Here is a 17809-nt window from a genome sequence, read left to right as displayed (position 1 = left end):
ACAGGGTTGTGTATAAGGGTGGATGAAACTCTGCTAAAGGCCTATACATGTTTGCACATGGAAGTGTTAGGTACACGCAAATAGCATAGAGCCATGTGAAAAAGAAAGTTTGCACAGGACTCTGTGCAGTCCTGGGAAAATCTAAGTACATCCTTTAAGAGCATTTAAGCGGGTAAGAAGCAGCTAGGTGGTGCTAATCCAATGCACTTGATTAACTGATGATCATCAAGTGTGAGCACCTCTGAGGCAGACGTTTTGGCAGTTCAGTTGTTTGTTAACACAGTGACACATCATCTCAGACCATACAGGCCGCAGTTAGCATGTTAGGTGTTAACGTTTGTGAGAGTACACTTAGAAAAAGACTGTAGAAGTATGGATTTTTTTGGAGGCGTTGCCTGGAGAAAGTCTCTAAAAGGAATATGGCAGTATTGCTTAGACTAGACAAGACTTCTGGAACAATGTTCCTTGGACAGACAAGACCAAAGTGGAGATGTTTGGCCATAATGCACAGCACCATGTTTGGAGAAAACCAAACGCAGCATATCAGCACAAACCTCTCATACCAATGGTCGAGGATGGTGGTGCAGGGGTGATGATTTGGGCTTATTTTATAGCCACAGGTCCCGGGTACCTTGCAGTCACTGAGTTAACCATGAACTCCTCTGTATACCAAAGTATTCTAGAGTCAAATGGGAGTCCATCTGTCTGACAGCTGAATTTTGACTAATGTAGCAGGACAGTGATCCCAAGCACAGCAGCAAATCCACAGCAGAGCAGCTGAAAAGAAAAGATTCAAGGTGTTGCGATGGCCCAGTCGTGGCCCAGTCCAGAACTCAACCTGGTTCAAATGCTGTAGTGGGACATTGAAGGTGCTGTGAATAAACAAATGAGTTAGGGGAGTCTATGTTAGCTGTCATAGGTAGAGAGAGGCAGGGGACACCCTGGATAGGTCACCATTCTGTCACAGGGCTTAAATATGGAGAAAGACAACCATTCACACCTGTGGCCAATTTAGATTCACTAATTACTCTAACCCTGTGTATGGGACTGGGGAGGATACCAGAGTACCTGGATAGAATAAACTCCACACAGAAAGGCAGCAACCAGACTGCATATGAAAATAACAGTGCTAAGCACCAGATCACTATGGCATCCCTAATCATGAGGGATACTTAGTTTTTCTTAGAAGATTGCATAGAATACTTTGAAGACATTACTTTTTCCACTAGTGCACATGTACTCACACACAGAGACACATACACATAGATGAGCAAACTGCCAACTTTCTGTGTATATATGTGTTAAGAAAATATTTCATTACTTATAGGACCTCATCTCGGGTGAGACACTGATGAGGTTTTAGTACATGGTGATGAGTTAGCCACACAGTTTCAACAGATGGCAACAACAAGGAAAAGTGAGATCACTTCAAGTGAAGTGGGAGACTGAGCACTGTAAATCTTTACTGGGTGTAAAGAGAGGTCCATGTATTTGCTTTCTGTTCTTTTCTTTCTTTCTTTCTTTCTTTCTTTCTTTCTTTCTTTCTTTCTTTCTTTCCAAAGAACATAATTTGCATCATCATTTTGATGCTTGAATCCACACACCAGCAAAGATGAGTCATAGATAGGGAACAGAGGCTCCAGAAAGTCACTGAACTGAAAAGAGGCATGCAAGTACAGCACAATGTGTTTCTATAAGCTTAATCGCAATGTGTTGCGGTAAAGGCGAGCTGCATTTTCTATGTACAGGCAGTTTGTGCCAGAATATAATATCTAGACTATATCTCGTTTTTTGGGGGGGGGGGTTTGTTAAATAAAACTTCCCACACAATCCGTGGGTTGTCATGTTCAGGCTTGTGGAACAAGCTGCAGTCAGGTCCATATGTTTTTGGACAATGACACATATTCTTTGTTGTAATTTTGCATCTGTATACCACTACACTGGATTTTAAGTCAAATAATCAACATTTGATTAAAGTGCAGACTTTTATCTTTAATGGATTTAGCAAAAGCACGGTCCCCCATTTTTAGAGACTCAAAAGAAATTGGTCCAACTAAAATAATTTTAAATATGGGGATTGCTGGAGAATATTTAGCAGTTAATAACTGTCTGAAGTCTAAAACCCACGGGCATCACCAAATGCTGTGTGTGGTCCTTTAAGATACTTTATCAGGCCTTTACTGGAGCCACCTTCAGTTGCTGCTTGTTTGTCGGCCTCTGTATTCAGCTTCAACTTCAGTAACTAAAGAGTATGCTGTGTTGTGTTGACTGAGTGACCATTGAACAATATCCTTTTATTTTGGTGTGAGAAACACTTGGTTGTTTATGGAGTTTGTGCCTCCCTGAGAGTGTTCTTGCATTGGTACTGTAAGTTGTTGTGAAGCTGTTGAGAACCATGGAAATAATTCTGTGGTATTTCAGGCATTTCGGTGTTGCTGAGCTAACCAGTGCATTCATTCTATTTAAGAATGTACCAGATTGTTGATTCTTGCTATCTGTCTCTGGTTTTCCAGCCTAATGATAGCCTCCCTCACTTGCACTGATGTCTCTCTGGACCTCATATTCATACTTTTACTGAATGGTTACCAAATACAAGTTCAGCAAGTGGAATCAACTCCAGATCTACCTATCGATTTATCCAATTACTGTTAAGGCTCAGAGAAATGTGTATAAAAATGGCTGTAATTCTTAAATAGCTAATGCGGTACGCTTGCAATGCGCTTTAATTAAAGCTGAAATTACATATTGTTTGTTTGATGTAAAATACACATTCAGTCTCATATTGATATGGTCCCTTATTTTGCACACTGTACATAGATGGCAGTAATGTGCAAAATACATGTATACTCGCATATTTTTATACAAAGAACTACAGTAATGTGTATAGCTTTAATAATATTTCGACACAATCTTGCATGCTTCATATTTATCTGTTTCTCATACTTCCATAGCTCTCTTGTACACTATGGGATTTCGATTCTGTGTTAGTCCTGTACATATTGCAAAACTGACGATGACATTGACTCTGACTTTTAGTTATAGATCTAACTGTAAGACATTTCTTGCATTGCATCCAGATATTTAATTAAATGCCCTTGTAGAAAACTTACAAGCATACAAATAAATGACAAAAAATAACTTCTGCATTGATACATGAATATGAATTCTTTTGTTAATTCGATATTTCTGCTTTTGATAGAACTGACAAATATTGGTGTGTATATGTTATCTGAAATGCACTGATGCGAAGACCATTCTATTGCAGAGTGTGATGCAGAAAAAGATGATCGTACTCTGACTGTACTGTTTAACATGCCGTAAGGAGCTAGTTTGTGAAATCCATTGCTGAAGATTAGCCCCATTATTTTACTCCCTAAAATCTATATCATCACTCATCCCCAGAAGACAGTTTGTGTCAGCCTCCATTCACTATAAAACAATTGTTTTCCTGTAACTGCTTCCTGTGTTTCTATTTTAGTTGGTATTTTTTTCATAAAATTGGGAATTTAGTTCATAAATGTCAGTATTGTTTGCTAGTGCGCGTGAATTATTTGTTGCCTATGTTGTATATGCGCGGGTTTGCACGGAGCCGCTGGCGCAGACACTCGAAATATACCGAAGCATAAGCCTCAGTGGGCTGTTCATTGGTCTTAAGTAATTGGCAGTGCCGGCATGTACAGACAGTGATTTATACTACAAGATAGCCACAGACTCCCCTCCAGGAATTCACACAAAAACAGGGAAGCAAATGATGGAGCAATAGTGTAATAAGAACGGAAGGGGAGTAGGAGTGGAAAGAAACTATGTGGGAATCATAAGAGATACGTTTCAATGAACGATGAATAAGAAATAGAGGAGTTGAAATAAAAAAAGACAGAGGGAGGGGTGAAGTGAGGAAAAAGTTGTGATGGAAGGACTTAGTGAAAGCAAAAAAGGAGATTGCTTAGACCTGACAAGAATCAAAAGTGATGAGGTGAAACACTGCCTGTTAGCTATAGGCACGCAAAGAGAAATGAGAGGAAATAAGGAGGAAATGGATGGAGTGAAGTGGAGCGGCTAACAGAATCTTAACAACAAGATTGAAAGAGTTGCTACCTATAGGTGTGGTTTATATGCAAAATAAGCTTGAATGTCGTGGTAATTTGGGGCTTTTAATTATTGTTTTCTAACACAGACCTGGCTTTGAAGTATAGTATAAAAACCTTCAATATGGTGGGGTCGGTGAAGCTTGATGTTAGTCTGCTTTATCTATCCCAAAACCAGATTTGATTTGTGTTTGGGTTCCTGTTGGACCACCCAGTCGTGTCCAAGTTTCAACTATCCAGCTGTTGATTTCAGGTGAAGTTGAAGAATCTGGACGTAGTCCTCCTTCTTCATTATTTCATCAAATTTGTGCATTGTACCAGTAGCAGTGGCAGCAAAATAGCCCAGAGCGTGATGCTAACACCACCATGCTTAGCAGCTGGTTTCATAGGCTTGAAAGTAGGCTGTGCGATATGACCAAAATCTCATATCCCGATATAACACATTTATCGTCCCGACAACGATATATATCACAAAAATTCTACATTGTCTGTAAATTCTGTGAATCTCGGGCAACTTGACTTGTGTCAAGTGTTTTCAGCTGGGCGTCCTGTACCCGGAGTCGAGTGATTGACCGATGCAGGCCAAACTGCATACATTTACTATACATTTTTAGACATACGGTAAGTTGAAACGGCCGCAATTTTTTTTGGCCTGTTCTAAGGTTTATTTGTTAGCACCTGACGGCTCTTTTTAGCTTCTCATCTGTAAACACTGTGCATACTATTTCACGTGATTCAGTTTATTTTGAAAAATCTCAACAGGATCTTCAGCTTTATTGTGAAAGGTTTATGTGGAAAATAAACAAGCGGACGGCGGAGCCATGCGATGGTTTTACTTGTTCGCTTGTTCGTTCATAGTGTGGTTATATTAAATATAAGAGAAAGAGAGAACTTTAAGAAATAAATTCTGCAGTGACCATCAAAACAATGAAAAAATATTGCCGATAGACGTTTTCATATCAGCATCCGATATATATCGTTATATCGAACAGCCCTACTTGAAAGCCTAACTTTTAGTCCTCCAAACATGCCTTACACAAACAGTGTTTATGAGTGGATCAAACCACTTACACATAAAGCTAGTTTTCCATGTTACCTGCATGGACTTATCTGCTCCTGGGACTATGCCAAAGATCCCAACAATTAATCTCATCAGATGGGCCAGGCTCCCTGTTGGCATACCACTTTAGATGCTGACTGCACCCAAACAGTGATAAATTCTTATTGTTTTCAAACTGTACTTGCTTTATTAGAGTCATATATCTATATTTATCTCAGTAAAACACAAATATTTGTCTAAGAGCATCCATACGCCTTATTAAGGTCCAGAAATTTGTATTATTACATAGTATACAAACGAGATACATAGAAAGCAAAATGTCACAGACAAAATAAACAAGCTGATACATCAAGATTTCCAAACTACAGTCACCATCTGTAATCTCAGAGCAGGCAGTAATAAAAGCAGCCTTTCTCCCAGACCACTATCATTTCTTCCCCCAGTTCTATTCTTCAGCTGTCTGTCCTCTTCTTGTGTACTGCTCCGTGCTGGCATTGTCTGTAGGCCTTCTCTGTTATTTGGTCCCCATCCTTTTCGTTTTCTCCTCTGCCTCTTCCCCTCCTCTGTCATCCCTCACCATGTTGGCCACTCACTCTGCTTTCCTTGCTTTGTTAACAAGGAGCTGATTTTTTTCCCTTTTTTTTTTTTTTTTTTTTTGCTCCTGCATGGATGTGTATCATTTCTGCCGTCTTCCCCATTCACACTTGCATTGCTTGCATTCCTCACTTATACCCCCCTTGCTTCGTGACACACACACACACACACACACACACACACACACACACACACGCTCAAATGCACACATAACACACTCACATCTCTCTCTCTCTCTCTCTCTCTCGCTCTTTCTCTGCAGATGTCTGAGGGCTTGCCAGCTGAGTAGAGGACTTCCCTCTCTGCCCGTGCTTTCCACCTGCAACCATGAATGGTAAGAACACTTTGGTTTTTTTGTCTTTATTGGACATGTGTTTGAGCTCATAACATCTCTGTCTATGCTAGGCAGATCTGTGGTTCTGCTGAGACAATAATGAGGGCTGGAATTTACTTTAAAGGGCAGAAAAAGGTCTGAGACCAATAAGCGGCTGTTTGTGTTATGCCTCATTCAACTTTAATCTCTCCCTCTGGCCGTCCTCCTGCCAAGACCGAACATTCGAGCGCATCTGCTTTGTGCTTTGGTCAGCTTGAACTCCTTTTTTTTGCTACGAGTGACTGCTTGTTTTGACTGTAACGTGTGAGGTGTGAAATCATGTTAATGGGATATTGATCTGCAAACAGAGACAAGGCTCAGGCTTTAAGTAAAACCATCTTTAATCCTACTTTTTTGGGGGGGAAGTTATTGAGCTGTAGCTTGTACAAACCCCTGCTGGAAAGAGGGTCAGTCTAAAGTAATATGGCAGGATTGTCTTCATTAATTTTAAAGGTGTTTATATGCACTGTAGTTGCACGTCAAACCAAAACAGGCATTTCAGCAGCAGCCTGTTTAGCGCTCCAGACTAACTCTGCTGTCTTGCTTTGGTTCTGACTTTGACTTTTGTATCTTTATAAACCCCATCAGTTTCAAAGAAGTGATTTCTGTGGACTTAGATGCATGCACAGTTGGAGTAGCGATCCAGAAACTTGACCAGATACAAAGGGACTGGGACTTCATTCTCTGTGGAGGACACTGGGTTCACTATACAGTACTATGCAAAAGCCTAGAGCTGCCAGTCCTTTCTTTATATTTTGCTAGGAAAGTGGAAAATAGTTGCAGTGATTTATTGAAACGTGCAAACCTACATGGAAATTCAGTGTTTAAGGTAAAAACAAAAGTTAATAAGCTTGAAATGATAGCTTTAAAAAAAAAAAAAAGATAATGTAATTGTAAAATGGTTCTTTCAAAATAAGTGTGACTGAATTAAAAGATAGTAAAATAGTTTCATAATCTCTGTTTGATTTCTCATCCCAAGATATCAGCAGCAGCAGATCCTGTATATCCTGTATATTCATTAACATGGTGAATGGTACTCATGGCCATTCATCAATGATCAGTGGTTGTGACAATTTGCATATTAATGATTAAGAAACTGACATCACAGCAAATGTACTCTTTGTAAGGTTGGGAAAACCTGCAGTCAGCTGAGACTGAAGAAGTCACTTGGATGAGTGACAAACTGTTTCTCCCTTTGAAAACACTACTTCACATGAACAAAATAAACTTTCTGATGATTGAGCATCAGAACTGCCACAAATACTGTGGTGCGCTCCACATGATACGACGTCAAATTCAGCACAGGACACTTGCTGCAGATAAAGCCCCAAACCATGATGGAGCCTCCACCATGTTTTACAGATGGCTGTAAACTAGGACTGCAGCTATCATTTATTTTAGTAATAAATTAATCTAATGATTATTCCATCGATTAGTCGAGTAATCGGATAAGAAATACTTTTGTCTTATTATTGAGCAATAGTAAATATTCAAAACAGAAAAAATACTTTTAAAATATCCTGATTATTGTTTTCATTTTAGAAATTTGAGTGTTTTTTGTTTCATCTGTCAACCCCCCCCCCCCCCCCCCCCTTGTGCCATATGAAAATTTCTTTTTTAAGAAAACATTTTCTTAAATGCAAAAATGTATAAATACTCTAAAGTAAAGTCAAATAAAATACATGTGCAATCAAAACTAAGTCATAAAAAGTTCATCTTCACTTTGACTTCTTGGAAAGCTTTTGAGTTTTTGTACGTGTGTTTCTGCATGTTTAAGTGTTTGCAAGCCTTTAAAGGAGAATGTGGTGGCTATAGTGAGGAGAAGCGAACATATCAGTGTTCTGAAATTGGCCCTGTGCTTTGATGCAACGTTTTTGTGCTGCTGAAAACACGAAACACGACAGTATGATGGTGTAGACCTTAATTAATATTAACAATAATTCAGTGTCCACCCTAAAATCCCTCAGGCTCAGAGTTTTACTGGCCCATGGACATTTTTATTGGCCTGCGAAAAAACTTTAATTTTTATATCTTTAAATATTAACACAATTTAATTGAGAGAGTATTTTATAGAAATTCACTTTCAGTCTAAAAATGTTATAACCCCTTGAAATAAATATGGTCTAGTGCATACCATGCCCCCCTTTAGACTCACCCCTGTTCGAGTCCATGTAAAAAAGGATGGCTGCCGTCAGCTTTCAGCAAACTTTATAATTTAATTTGGTGTCAGACCAAGTTAAAAGTTCATCTGCATATTTTAATACAGCTTCTGGAGGATTACTGCAGATTTTTCACTGTGGATGACAGCGTGACAGCGGATGGAGCAGCTACTGAGTTGGCTATTTTGGGTTTTTTTTCTCTAGTCAGAGTTTGTTGATGGGTGCTCACTTTTTCCCAGTAAAGTTTTTAAAGGTCATCTTCCACTGTTCATTAAACAAAATGTTGAAGCAGAGAATTTGTGTCGAAAATTTTTTGTAATCGAATTATTCGAAATACTCAATGAATCGTTGCAGCCCTAATGTAAACAATCCATGTTCTGCCTTTCTTGATTCCCTCAGAACCATCACTCCAGAGTCCAGTTCATGTATATTTTGGCACACCTCAGCCTCATACCCATTCCTCTCTGTTAGCCTTCCTTAAGAATGACATCTTGACAGCCACCCTTCTTCAGTGAACTGTAGATGGATCAGCTGAAGGGGTTGATGTATCTGTCAGGTCTTTGCCTGGTGTGTTTCCTATTTCTTAAGGACATGAGTTTTAGATGCTGTTCATCTAGATAGTTTTAGGTTGGCTATTATGTGTAGACACAACACTAGTTCATCTCTTGAGTTAGGGGCCATTTTTTGTGATTCAGTGATTCATACATCAGTGTTAGGTGGCAAACAACAAATTAAAAAAAACAAAAAACAAGTAAAAACAAAACATTCCTGTGAAAGTGGTCCGGTACAAGGACTAGATTGAAGAAGAGAAAAAGCAGTGGAATGAAAGAAAAGTTTAAAAGACCTTCTGCTCTAGAAAAGGCTCAAGAGCACATTAAAAATGACAGGAAAGTCTATCTAGCTGCTTTCTGTGTGTCTGTCTTTGTTATTGTTCCGAGTTGAAGGTGATTCAGCGTTTTTGCCCTTTCTGTGAACCACAGTTCTCAGTAGTGTTTGTGTGTGTTTGTGTGTTTTGTCTTCATCCTTTGATCGCAGAACATAGTTACCGTTCCTCAAAGCCCTCTGTGGAAAACCCCTAAGAGGGAATGTGTGTGTCTGCGTGTGCGTCTTATCTACACACCTAATTTTTCAGTCTAACAGAGCACCAAAACGCACAACTACCCTCTCTCTGCGCTTTAATCCCATCCAGCTGAATGGCACGGAGGGGAGAATCAAGAAACATGTAATCGGTATATGATGAGCTCCTCCGAGGGAACATATTATATGGGAGGCAGAGCTATTTGCGCTATTACACTCTCATTAACACAGTGAGCCTGCAATGAGGCATTTGCACAGTCATTAGTCAGTGAATTTTAAAAACAGGTGAATTTTATGCAACAGTCGTAGAGGAGAAGTGCGTGTTTGTGCGTACACCGAAGCTTTGCAGAGACTGTTGATCCAATGCAGTTATCTGAACCATCAACTTGTCCTCCCCGGGTGAGGTGTTTGATATGTAAATAGTTATAAAAGCAGTGATGTGGTTTCCCTCGGAGTACGAGAGCTGGGTGTTTGGGGTATTGACTCGAGCGTCTCCTTAGGATTTAGCAGCCACCTAGACAACGGCACACAGGCTGACAAAGGGAAGTGAAAGCACACAAGGTAAAGGCGGCTGAGTAGGTGAGCCGTGGTACTGTTGGTTTAATAAAGTCTGTAGATGATGTTGCTGTGGATCCTGTTCCGTAAGAGTTAGGGACGTGATTTTTTTTTTTTTTTTTTTTTCTGTTTGGTCTCAATAATGTCTGAAGGTAGATTTTCAAAAACTTCTTGTTGTCATTAAATTAAGAAAATACCTGCTATTACCTGCTACTGGCAGGTATAGAAGACAACACAGTACACTGACTCACACTGATACCGGCTGACTCAGTCATGGCAGTACATAACACTGAGCAACCCCTCTTTTCTATATATTTTGCTTCCAAGGAGCCAGACTTTATTGTAATTTTTTAAAGTGCTCTTGAGGCTTTCTGAAGGTCTTTTTAAATGTTTTATTTTTACATTGACTGCTTTTTGTCTCTTTTTCAGTCCAGTTCTTGTACTTGAGTACTTGCTTAAAACTGACCTATGAATCATTCAATCACAAAAAGGCCCCTAATTCAAGTTATGAACAAGTGTTGTGTCTACACATTACAGACTTGAGTTGAATCTGTGAAAAATGTCAGAGATGACACAGTGACAGGCATAAAATAGTTTTTCTGCACCAACAAGGTGATTCCCAAATAGGTGTTAGCTGAAAACCTGGCATATGTCAGCATGGTGTGCATTTGTAGGCCTATAAAACTACAGCAGACGAACGGCATCTAAAAGTTAATTTCTTGATAAATGTCCTTGATAAATTGGGGAAAATTGTCTGACTCTTCTGTTGATCCATGTACTCTTCACTCAAGCCTCACTGGTCTCAGTGGAAGGGTGGCTGTCAAGAAAACTTTGTTAAGGAAGCGAAACAGAGAGAAAAGGCTCAAGTATGCCAAATTACACAAGAACCAGACTGCATTGGAAAATCAGTGTCAGCAGGTCTGATGGAGTGATGAATCCAAATGAGGATTTTTGCTTCGAATTTTTGTCAGTATGTGCAGAGGAGGTCAGATGAGAGCGGTAAAACTGAGTGTCTACAGTCTTCTGTAAAAGCTGGTGAAGGCTCAGTCATAGTTTGAGCCTGGACTTCAACATGACGCAGTGTGGACTAATCGTGACAGAGAAATGAACAAAAGGCAGCCAACACCAACAAAAGTGCTTTTTAAAGTCCCAGACAACTCCTCTTGATAATTACTTAAAAATGTTGCACGAAAGCTTGCCTATGTCATGATCTGTGTGCAGCAGGCAGGAGTGGAGGACCAACATGCACGACTCAAGACAGCAAAATTAAACTGAGAGTGCAGCTTTTATTGCTGGACAGCAAAAGAACAGAAAACTAAATACGCTAGGAATCACAACAAGGTTTAACAGGCAGACACAACACACAGCCAGGTATGAGGGTGTGAACGTACATTAACGAGGTGACACAGGGCTTAAATACACACTGGAGTAATCAGGAAATGGGAGACAGGAGGGAAACGCAGCTGGGAGAAATCAGACTTAACAAGACAAGGGAAGCAAAACTAGACACACTGACATGAGACACGGACTTTCAAAGTAACACAGGAAACACAGCAGGCGCAGACTAGACACCGAACTACACTAACACAAGGATAATAATAATAATAGTCAGAACAGCACAACTAAGGAATCAGAACCTAAACCATAATACAGAATAATACAAAAACACAAGAAAAAGAAGATGCTGGGTCAGAATGACCCAGAACCTTGACAGCCTAAGTGTGCCATGTTAGAATTGTCTGTTTATGCCTTACGTAATGAAACTACTGCACACATTTCTCATTTCCCCAATAAAATATAAAGAAACGAGGGTGACTCAGTACTGTACGGCCTTATTAAAAGCATAAATCATATTCAATCAAATTAGTGTAAAATCCTTACATACCCAATCCACATTTCATAACAAGTGCCTGAAATTTGCAAATACTGTGAATATGTATCAAGAGTGTGGAACCCTGTGCTGTTCAGTGTCAGGTTATGTATACTAGTAAATCGTAACTGTACCATCTTTTTATCAGGAGTCATACCGAGTGGCCACATGTTTCCAGTATAAGTATCAAGCCACAGAAGACCCCTATGGATTCGGTCATGGCTGTGTAAGAAGCTTTGCAGTGCCCCACTTACTCACATAGCATTCAGCCCTCACTGACACACAGACTGAATCGACTGACAGGCCTGTGGATGTGGCCATGCGAGCTACATGTCCCAGTGGCACTGTGCTAAATCTCGCCTTCCTTTTCTTACCTACAATAGCTTCAAATGGGGGCTTTCACAGCCAGACAATGTGAAGAATACTCACATCTCTGTGAGAGATTAATTACTTTCTCCTTTTCATGGCAGCATTTTGCTGACGGTGGCTAAAAGTGGGTCGGCCGCTGTGTGCTGCTAACATTGGCTTTATCGGGGGGAAAGCGTCCACCTTAACAGGTGTTGCTGGTGGTGGTTTCGGGCGGTTTGTGTAGACACTGAAACCATATCAGAGGTTTGGCTAGAATATTTCCTAACAAACAAACAAACCATTATCAGTGTTTGATTGTATCTGCTCCCACTTTTAGAAAAAGACATTGGATCTTCTTGCTCTTAACTCTAAAGTTGCTCTACTTTCATTTTCTGGCTACGTAGCGTGCTGTTACTGAAGCTCTACACTCCATTGTGTCAGTCTTCTGTATATGAAGTATGTTAAGCAAAGGTCAGTGGATTGTTTGGGTTAGAGCTAGAGTGGAAGCTCCATCATGGGCAGGGTGGTATTTCCTGAAGCACTTGAATAAATTAGAGCCTGGAAGCCATGTCTCTGAAGACAGGATCCCGTAATCGCTCAAAAGACCTTTTTTTTTTATTTATTTTTTTTATACTAATATTCTGAAAAGACAGTTTTTGTCTGTTTGAATATTTTATAATCGACTAGAGTGATTAGATTTTGAGGTGTCTTTCAATATTTCTCTCCTTTTACTATAATAATATAATATTATTATATTTAATATAACAATAAGAAGTTGATTGTTATCTTTGAGACTCTAGCATTTTCTGGTTTGAGCTATTTTTATTATAAAAGTGAGAAAACGGGTTTGATCGTGATCCTTACTGCAAGTTAATGTTGCCTTCATTCCCAAACTAGATCCCACTTTATTTATTTATTTGTGAAATCTTGGTGCACATTTTGCTTTATGTCTGTACCACCGTGATCAATATGGTAACAGCTGTCAGCACGAAGAAAGCGCATCTGTCGAGCAGAGAGTGATGAGCTTAAAAAAGAACACGAAAAAGTTTGTTTGTCCCAGTTGAGTCGTGTTTGTGTCGGTTTCCCATTCCAACCTGTTTCTAGATTCGCTGCATTAGCCTAGCGTCACTTCTTTTATACACCCCTCTCCTTCTGTACGCGCTTGCGAGGCTCATTATCTGTCATTGTCTCCTTATCTTCATCTGTTGTTCAGTTGCTGCGATGAGGGGAGAGCCGTCGGTGCATACCGTCAGTTCTTTGCCACAAAATGTCTTCAAAGCTTCCAAGTTCCGTGAAAGAAGTTTGAGAGAAGGCGTAAAATATGTCCCGATTGTGTTATGGTTGGATGGATTCAAGCTCTTCCTTTATGATGAATTGATTATTGTCCTTGAACATAATCGTTCACTCCCCCGCCGTTAAAAGTCGTTCCGTGAAATTGAGGAAGACTTGAGTTTCGAATCGGTCACACAGCACATCAGACTTCATCTTTAATTCATGGCCAACCCTCAACTTACCTTGAGATATGCAAGAGTGCAGCTGGGGTGAAAAAAAGCTGACTGGACATTTTTATACATTAATCATCATCGTGAGCTGCTTAAGAGAGTTTTCATCTCAGCTGAAAATCTCATTTGGATTGGAAATTATGCACACATTTTGTATGGTTAGGTAGAGGAATAAAAGACTAAGCTGAATTTTGTATTAGCGTATCTGCCCGGGGATCCATCGCTGACTTTAAATGTGTTTGAATTTGTTTGTGGAGACGGGTGGATCACTCCCCTCCCATAATAGCTTAAATTTGTAGAGCTTTCTTCTTTTATGTTCATTTTTCTTCCTTACAGATTATTTCCAAGTTCTGGGGGCTATACCAAGCATACCGCATCAATGCATCACTTGATATTGTGCATTTGTAGGACCACAGGTTTATCTAACTACTCGTCCAGATTTAATAGTGTTTAATGAAGCAGTGATGTATAGGCAAAATAAGAATTAATCGATTTTATGTGAGAAGCTGGGTGACTTTCTTTCATACTGAGATATAGTGCCTTTCTGGTATGCTTGTACTTTTATATAGAAAGTGTATTTGTTGTCTATATTAGATGCCATAAATTAGATTACAAGATTTTCAAGCAGCTCCACGCAAACAACATTTGTAACTGATCATTTAGATGGTGCCTAACAAATTTTTCGCCCTATGACAGCTGGGATAGGCTCCAGCGCCCCCTGCGACCCTGAAAAGGATAAGCGGAAGCGAATGGATGGATGGATGGACTAACAAATTTTATTTTTCTATTTTCCTTTCAAATAATTTAACTTCTTCAGATCTTTAAAAAACACTATAATGTACAGCACCCAGGAATTTAGATGACTCTTTAGGTTTGCCATTCAAACCTGGCATGCTGTTATGCATCCTGTGCAGAGGGGTTACAAGCAGACTCAGATTATTACTAAAGAGCCAAGGCCCAAAAATAGGTTGTGAACTCAAACTTGACTTCCTGCTATTACCAGCACTTATATTTTGTGTCAGCTGGACTCACATCAACAACATTAATGTCACTTTTTGTTTAGAATTTAAAATACCAAAACTGTGTCTTGATTTTGTCCAGGTGGAGCCAGTGTGTGGGCCATTACTCCCGAGGAGAGGGCGAAACATGACAAACAGTTTGAGACCCTCTCCCCCGTCCTCGGTTACATCTCAGGTAGGCTGTTCTCATAAGAAACAGACTGTTTAACGGGAGGTTGTGTCATTAGCAGTAAGTGAGCTGCATATGTTTTGTTTTTTTTTGTTTACCTGCAGGAGAACAAGCAAGAAAATTCTTCCTGCAGTCCGGCCTGCCTGCTTCTGTCCTGGCTGAGATTTGGTAAGCACTGACTGACAACTTGACAAAGTTCTTGTCACAACTCAATGCTGAGCAGGAGCAAGTGGGTCAGTAGGTCCAAGATTTTGTTACACTGGCTTGCATTCAGCTTCCTGTTGAGCATTTATTTCCTTCACAGCCTGCCACACCTAGTAAACTATGTGAGTGAAGAGAGGGCGGGGGCGTCCTGTAATTAGAACTCGCTTTCTGTGTGTGTGTGCGTGTGTGTGTGTGTGTGTGTGTGAAATGAGACTGGAATTCAATCCCACCACAACCTTGTCCCCAGTGATTTTTTTTCTATTGTTTCAATAAAGAGGGAAAGAAAAATAGGAATGTACACTTTGCTACACACAGATCATTACATACTCCAGATTTTCTTCTTCCCCTCCTTTAGGAACTTAGCCGACATGGACAGTGATGGGAAAATGGACAAAGTGGAGTTTTCCATTGCTATGAAGCTCATCAAACTTAAACTTCAAGGACGCAACTTGCCCTCCGCCTTGCCAGTCGTCATGAAGCAGCCTCCTGCTTCCAATTGCGGTTCAACCGTCGCTTCCTCAGCACGATTTGGTACAAGCATGTTTTTCTCCAAAATTAGATAATTATGCATTTGAAAAAATTACAAAATGATTGATTTTTTTGTGTGTTTCCTCCATATAGGAATGGGTTCTATGCCAAACCTGTCAATTGGTCTGTCATCCATGTCAGCTATGTCAGCCATGCCCATCCTCACACCCATCCCAGTTAACCCCCCCATGCCCTCAATGCAACCCCTGTTGCCAACGCCTGTGACTCTGCCACTTATCGCCCCGCTTGGAAACTGTGGGCTCCACAACGGCACCCTCCTCACCCCACCACTCGTTCCTAACAACGCAGGTTGGTTCTGCAGTGGGAACCATTCTGGGCAAAACAAAATAGATAACGATCAATGGATTAGCTCCAGCAATGAGCCTAAAAGTGAACATAGGCTGAAGATATTGGTCGTGTCCAAATTCATGGGCTACATTCTCCTGAGGACCCGGCCTTCGCGGTCTACGTGGGCCGGGTCCTCAGAAGATCGGGTAGGCCGGAAGTAAACGGCCGTGAAATTGGACGGTCTAGCCTTCTGATTAGCGTCACCGCTGTCTCGGTGGAGTTTAATAAACTCAGCCGTCTGCTCCTTGCTGTCTAAAATATAACAGGACACTGGAGTAAACTCTCGGCCATCTCACACTTCTGTTTAATCAGTTTTCTGTTTGACGTTTAGTCAGCTGTGTAAAAACCAAGGAGGAACCCACCCGGGGGATTAATAAAGTTTTATTTTATCTAATCTAATAACTTTAATCTCAGCCAAACCGATTTACTCACGAACAAACAAAACACTGAAAAAAAGCCCAACAATAACATTTTTAGGTTGTCTAAGTGACTTATATATTACGTTTGTCACGGCCGGGCGGGTTACACACAGTAATTCGGCGTGCCCGTGTGGCGTGTTGGCTAGACCCAAGCGCGGCGAAGGCTAGCGGTGGGTTTGGAGCAGGCACGCAGTTATTCTAGTAACGATCAGTGCACGAAGCGTGGCTTCGGAACGGTCGTTACCGACAGAGAGCGAGCGGAGCCGGGAAGAGAAAAAGGATTGAAGGGATAATCACTCACGGTTGCTGAATCAGGCGGAGACTGACGTCGGCAGAGTTTCGGAGCTCCTGACACGAAGAGAATGATGTCTGGCGTCTCTCTTTTAACCCCGGCCCCGTGATCAGCTGATCACCGGCTGACAACGTTTAACCCGAGCAGCGAAAGTCCGCGGTGATCTGAAAATGATGTGCCGGGAGTTGTGCCATTCTCGGCCGCATCAGTAACCCTCGAGCTCCCGGCTAGCTATCGAGCTGGTGGGAAGCAGACGTCTCCGAAAACGTCGAAGCACTTTAGCAAAGATGCGATATCTTGATAAACCGAGCAGATATTTGATGTTTACACAGCTACTTTCTCGCCTGAAAATATGTTAAAAGTTTATTTTGTGACCCAGAAAGATTAATAAGAGTAATTTTAAAACTTAGTAGCGGCCGCCATTAGCCGGAAACTGGAGCTTGGCTGGGCCGCGCTATGAATTCTGGGATATGGTGGGCCACGAAGGACACACCCGACCCATCCTTCAAATTCGGAAAAAGGAGCACGCATTTGTCGGCTGCATTCGGAGGGGTCTACGAATTTGGACAGCCTTCGGCGCGTCGCTGTGACGTAATCGGTCTACAAATGCGGCCTCAGGAGAATGCAGCCCATGAATTTGGACACGACAAACGAGTCATGCTCCAGAGCCATTTCATTTCATTTTACTTAATGACGATATTTCAGTGGCACACATCAATGTTATCTTGTTCACAAGCAAATAAAGCCACTGCAGTTGTAATCTGCTCATAACTTTGCACATTGCATAACAAGGTCCCATGACCTGATTGCACTTATTGCTTGCATAAACCGATATTATAAATTCCTTTAAAAATGACACTCAGCAAAAAGCTGATTAACAAACCAGTATAGTAGGAAGATTTTACATTTCACAAAAATAAAACAAAGTACCAAAAAAATTAGAGCCTGACTAATTTATTAGAACTTATGAGAAAAAAACAATTTTAAATAGTCTCTTTATGCACTTTGTTACTAGCAGCCTGTCATAAATAGATTATGAATGGAACAAAAGATAGCTGTCGTCCAAAGAAGAGCTTTGAATGTAATTTCAAAAGCCTGAAGGCTACTTAAAGAAATTACCAGAAAGTTGACTTAAGATAATTTAGACTGTGTTGAAGACTAACAGTAATTTTGCCAAAAAGTGACTTAAAAACTTGTTTTAAAAAAA

The 17809-nt window shown here is 40.6% G+C and overlaps 1 protein-coding gene across 5 annotated transcripts in view; it reads left to right on the top strand.

Annotated features, from left to right (window-relative positions):
- The window catches only part of itsn2a (intersectin 2a), a 48060-nt gene that overhangs the window by 2634 nt on the left and 27617 nt on the right, over positions 1-17809 (top strand). For all 5 annotated transcript variants that reach the window (XM_082505473.1, XM_082505470.1, XM_082505472.1 and 2 more), the window contains 5 exons: positions 6002-6073; positions 14725-14817; positions 14916-14979; positions 15371-15546; positions 15637-15852. In XM_082505473.1, coding sequence (XP_082361599.1) covers positions 6067-6073; positions 14725-14817; positions 14916-14979; positions 15371-15546; positions 15637-15852 — 556 coding nt within the window. In that variant the 5' untranslated portion in view covers positions 6002-6066. The remainder of the gene's footprint in view (positions 1-6001; positions 6074-14724; positions 14818-14915; positions 14980-15370; positions 15547-15636; positions 15853-17809) is intronic.

The sequence above is a fragment of the Aulonocara stuartgranti genome, assembly GCF_965226115.1.
Source record: "Aulonocara stuartgranti genome assembly, chromosome: 15".
Lineage (NCBI taxonomy): Eukaryota > Metazoa > Chordata > Actinopteri > Cichliformes > Cichlidae > Aulonocara > Aulonocara stuartgranti.
The sequence above is the reverse complement of the archived record's forward strand: the minus strand, read 5'-3'. Positions and strand labels throughout refer to the sequence as shown.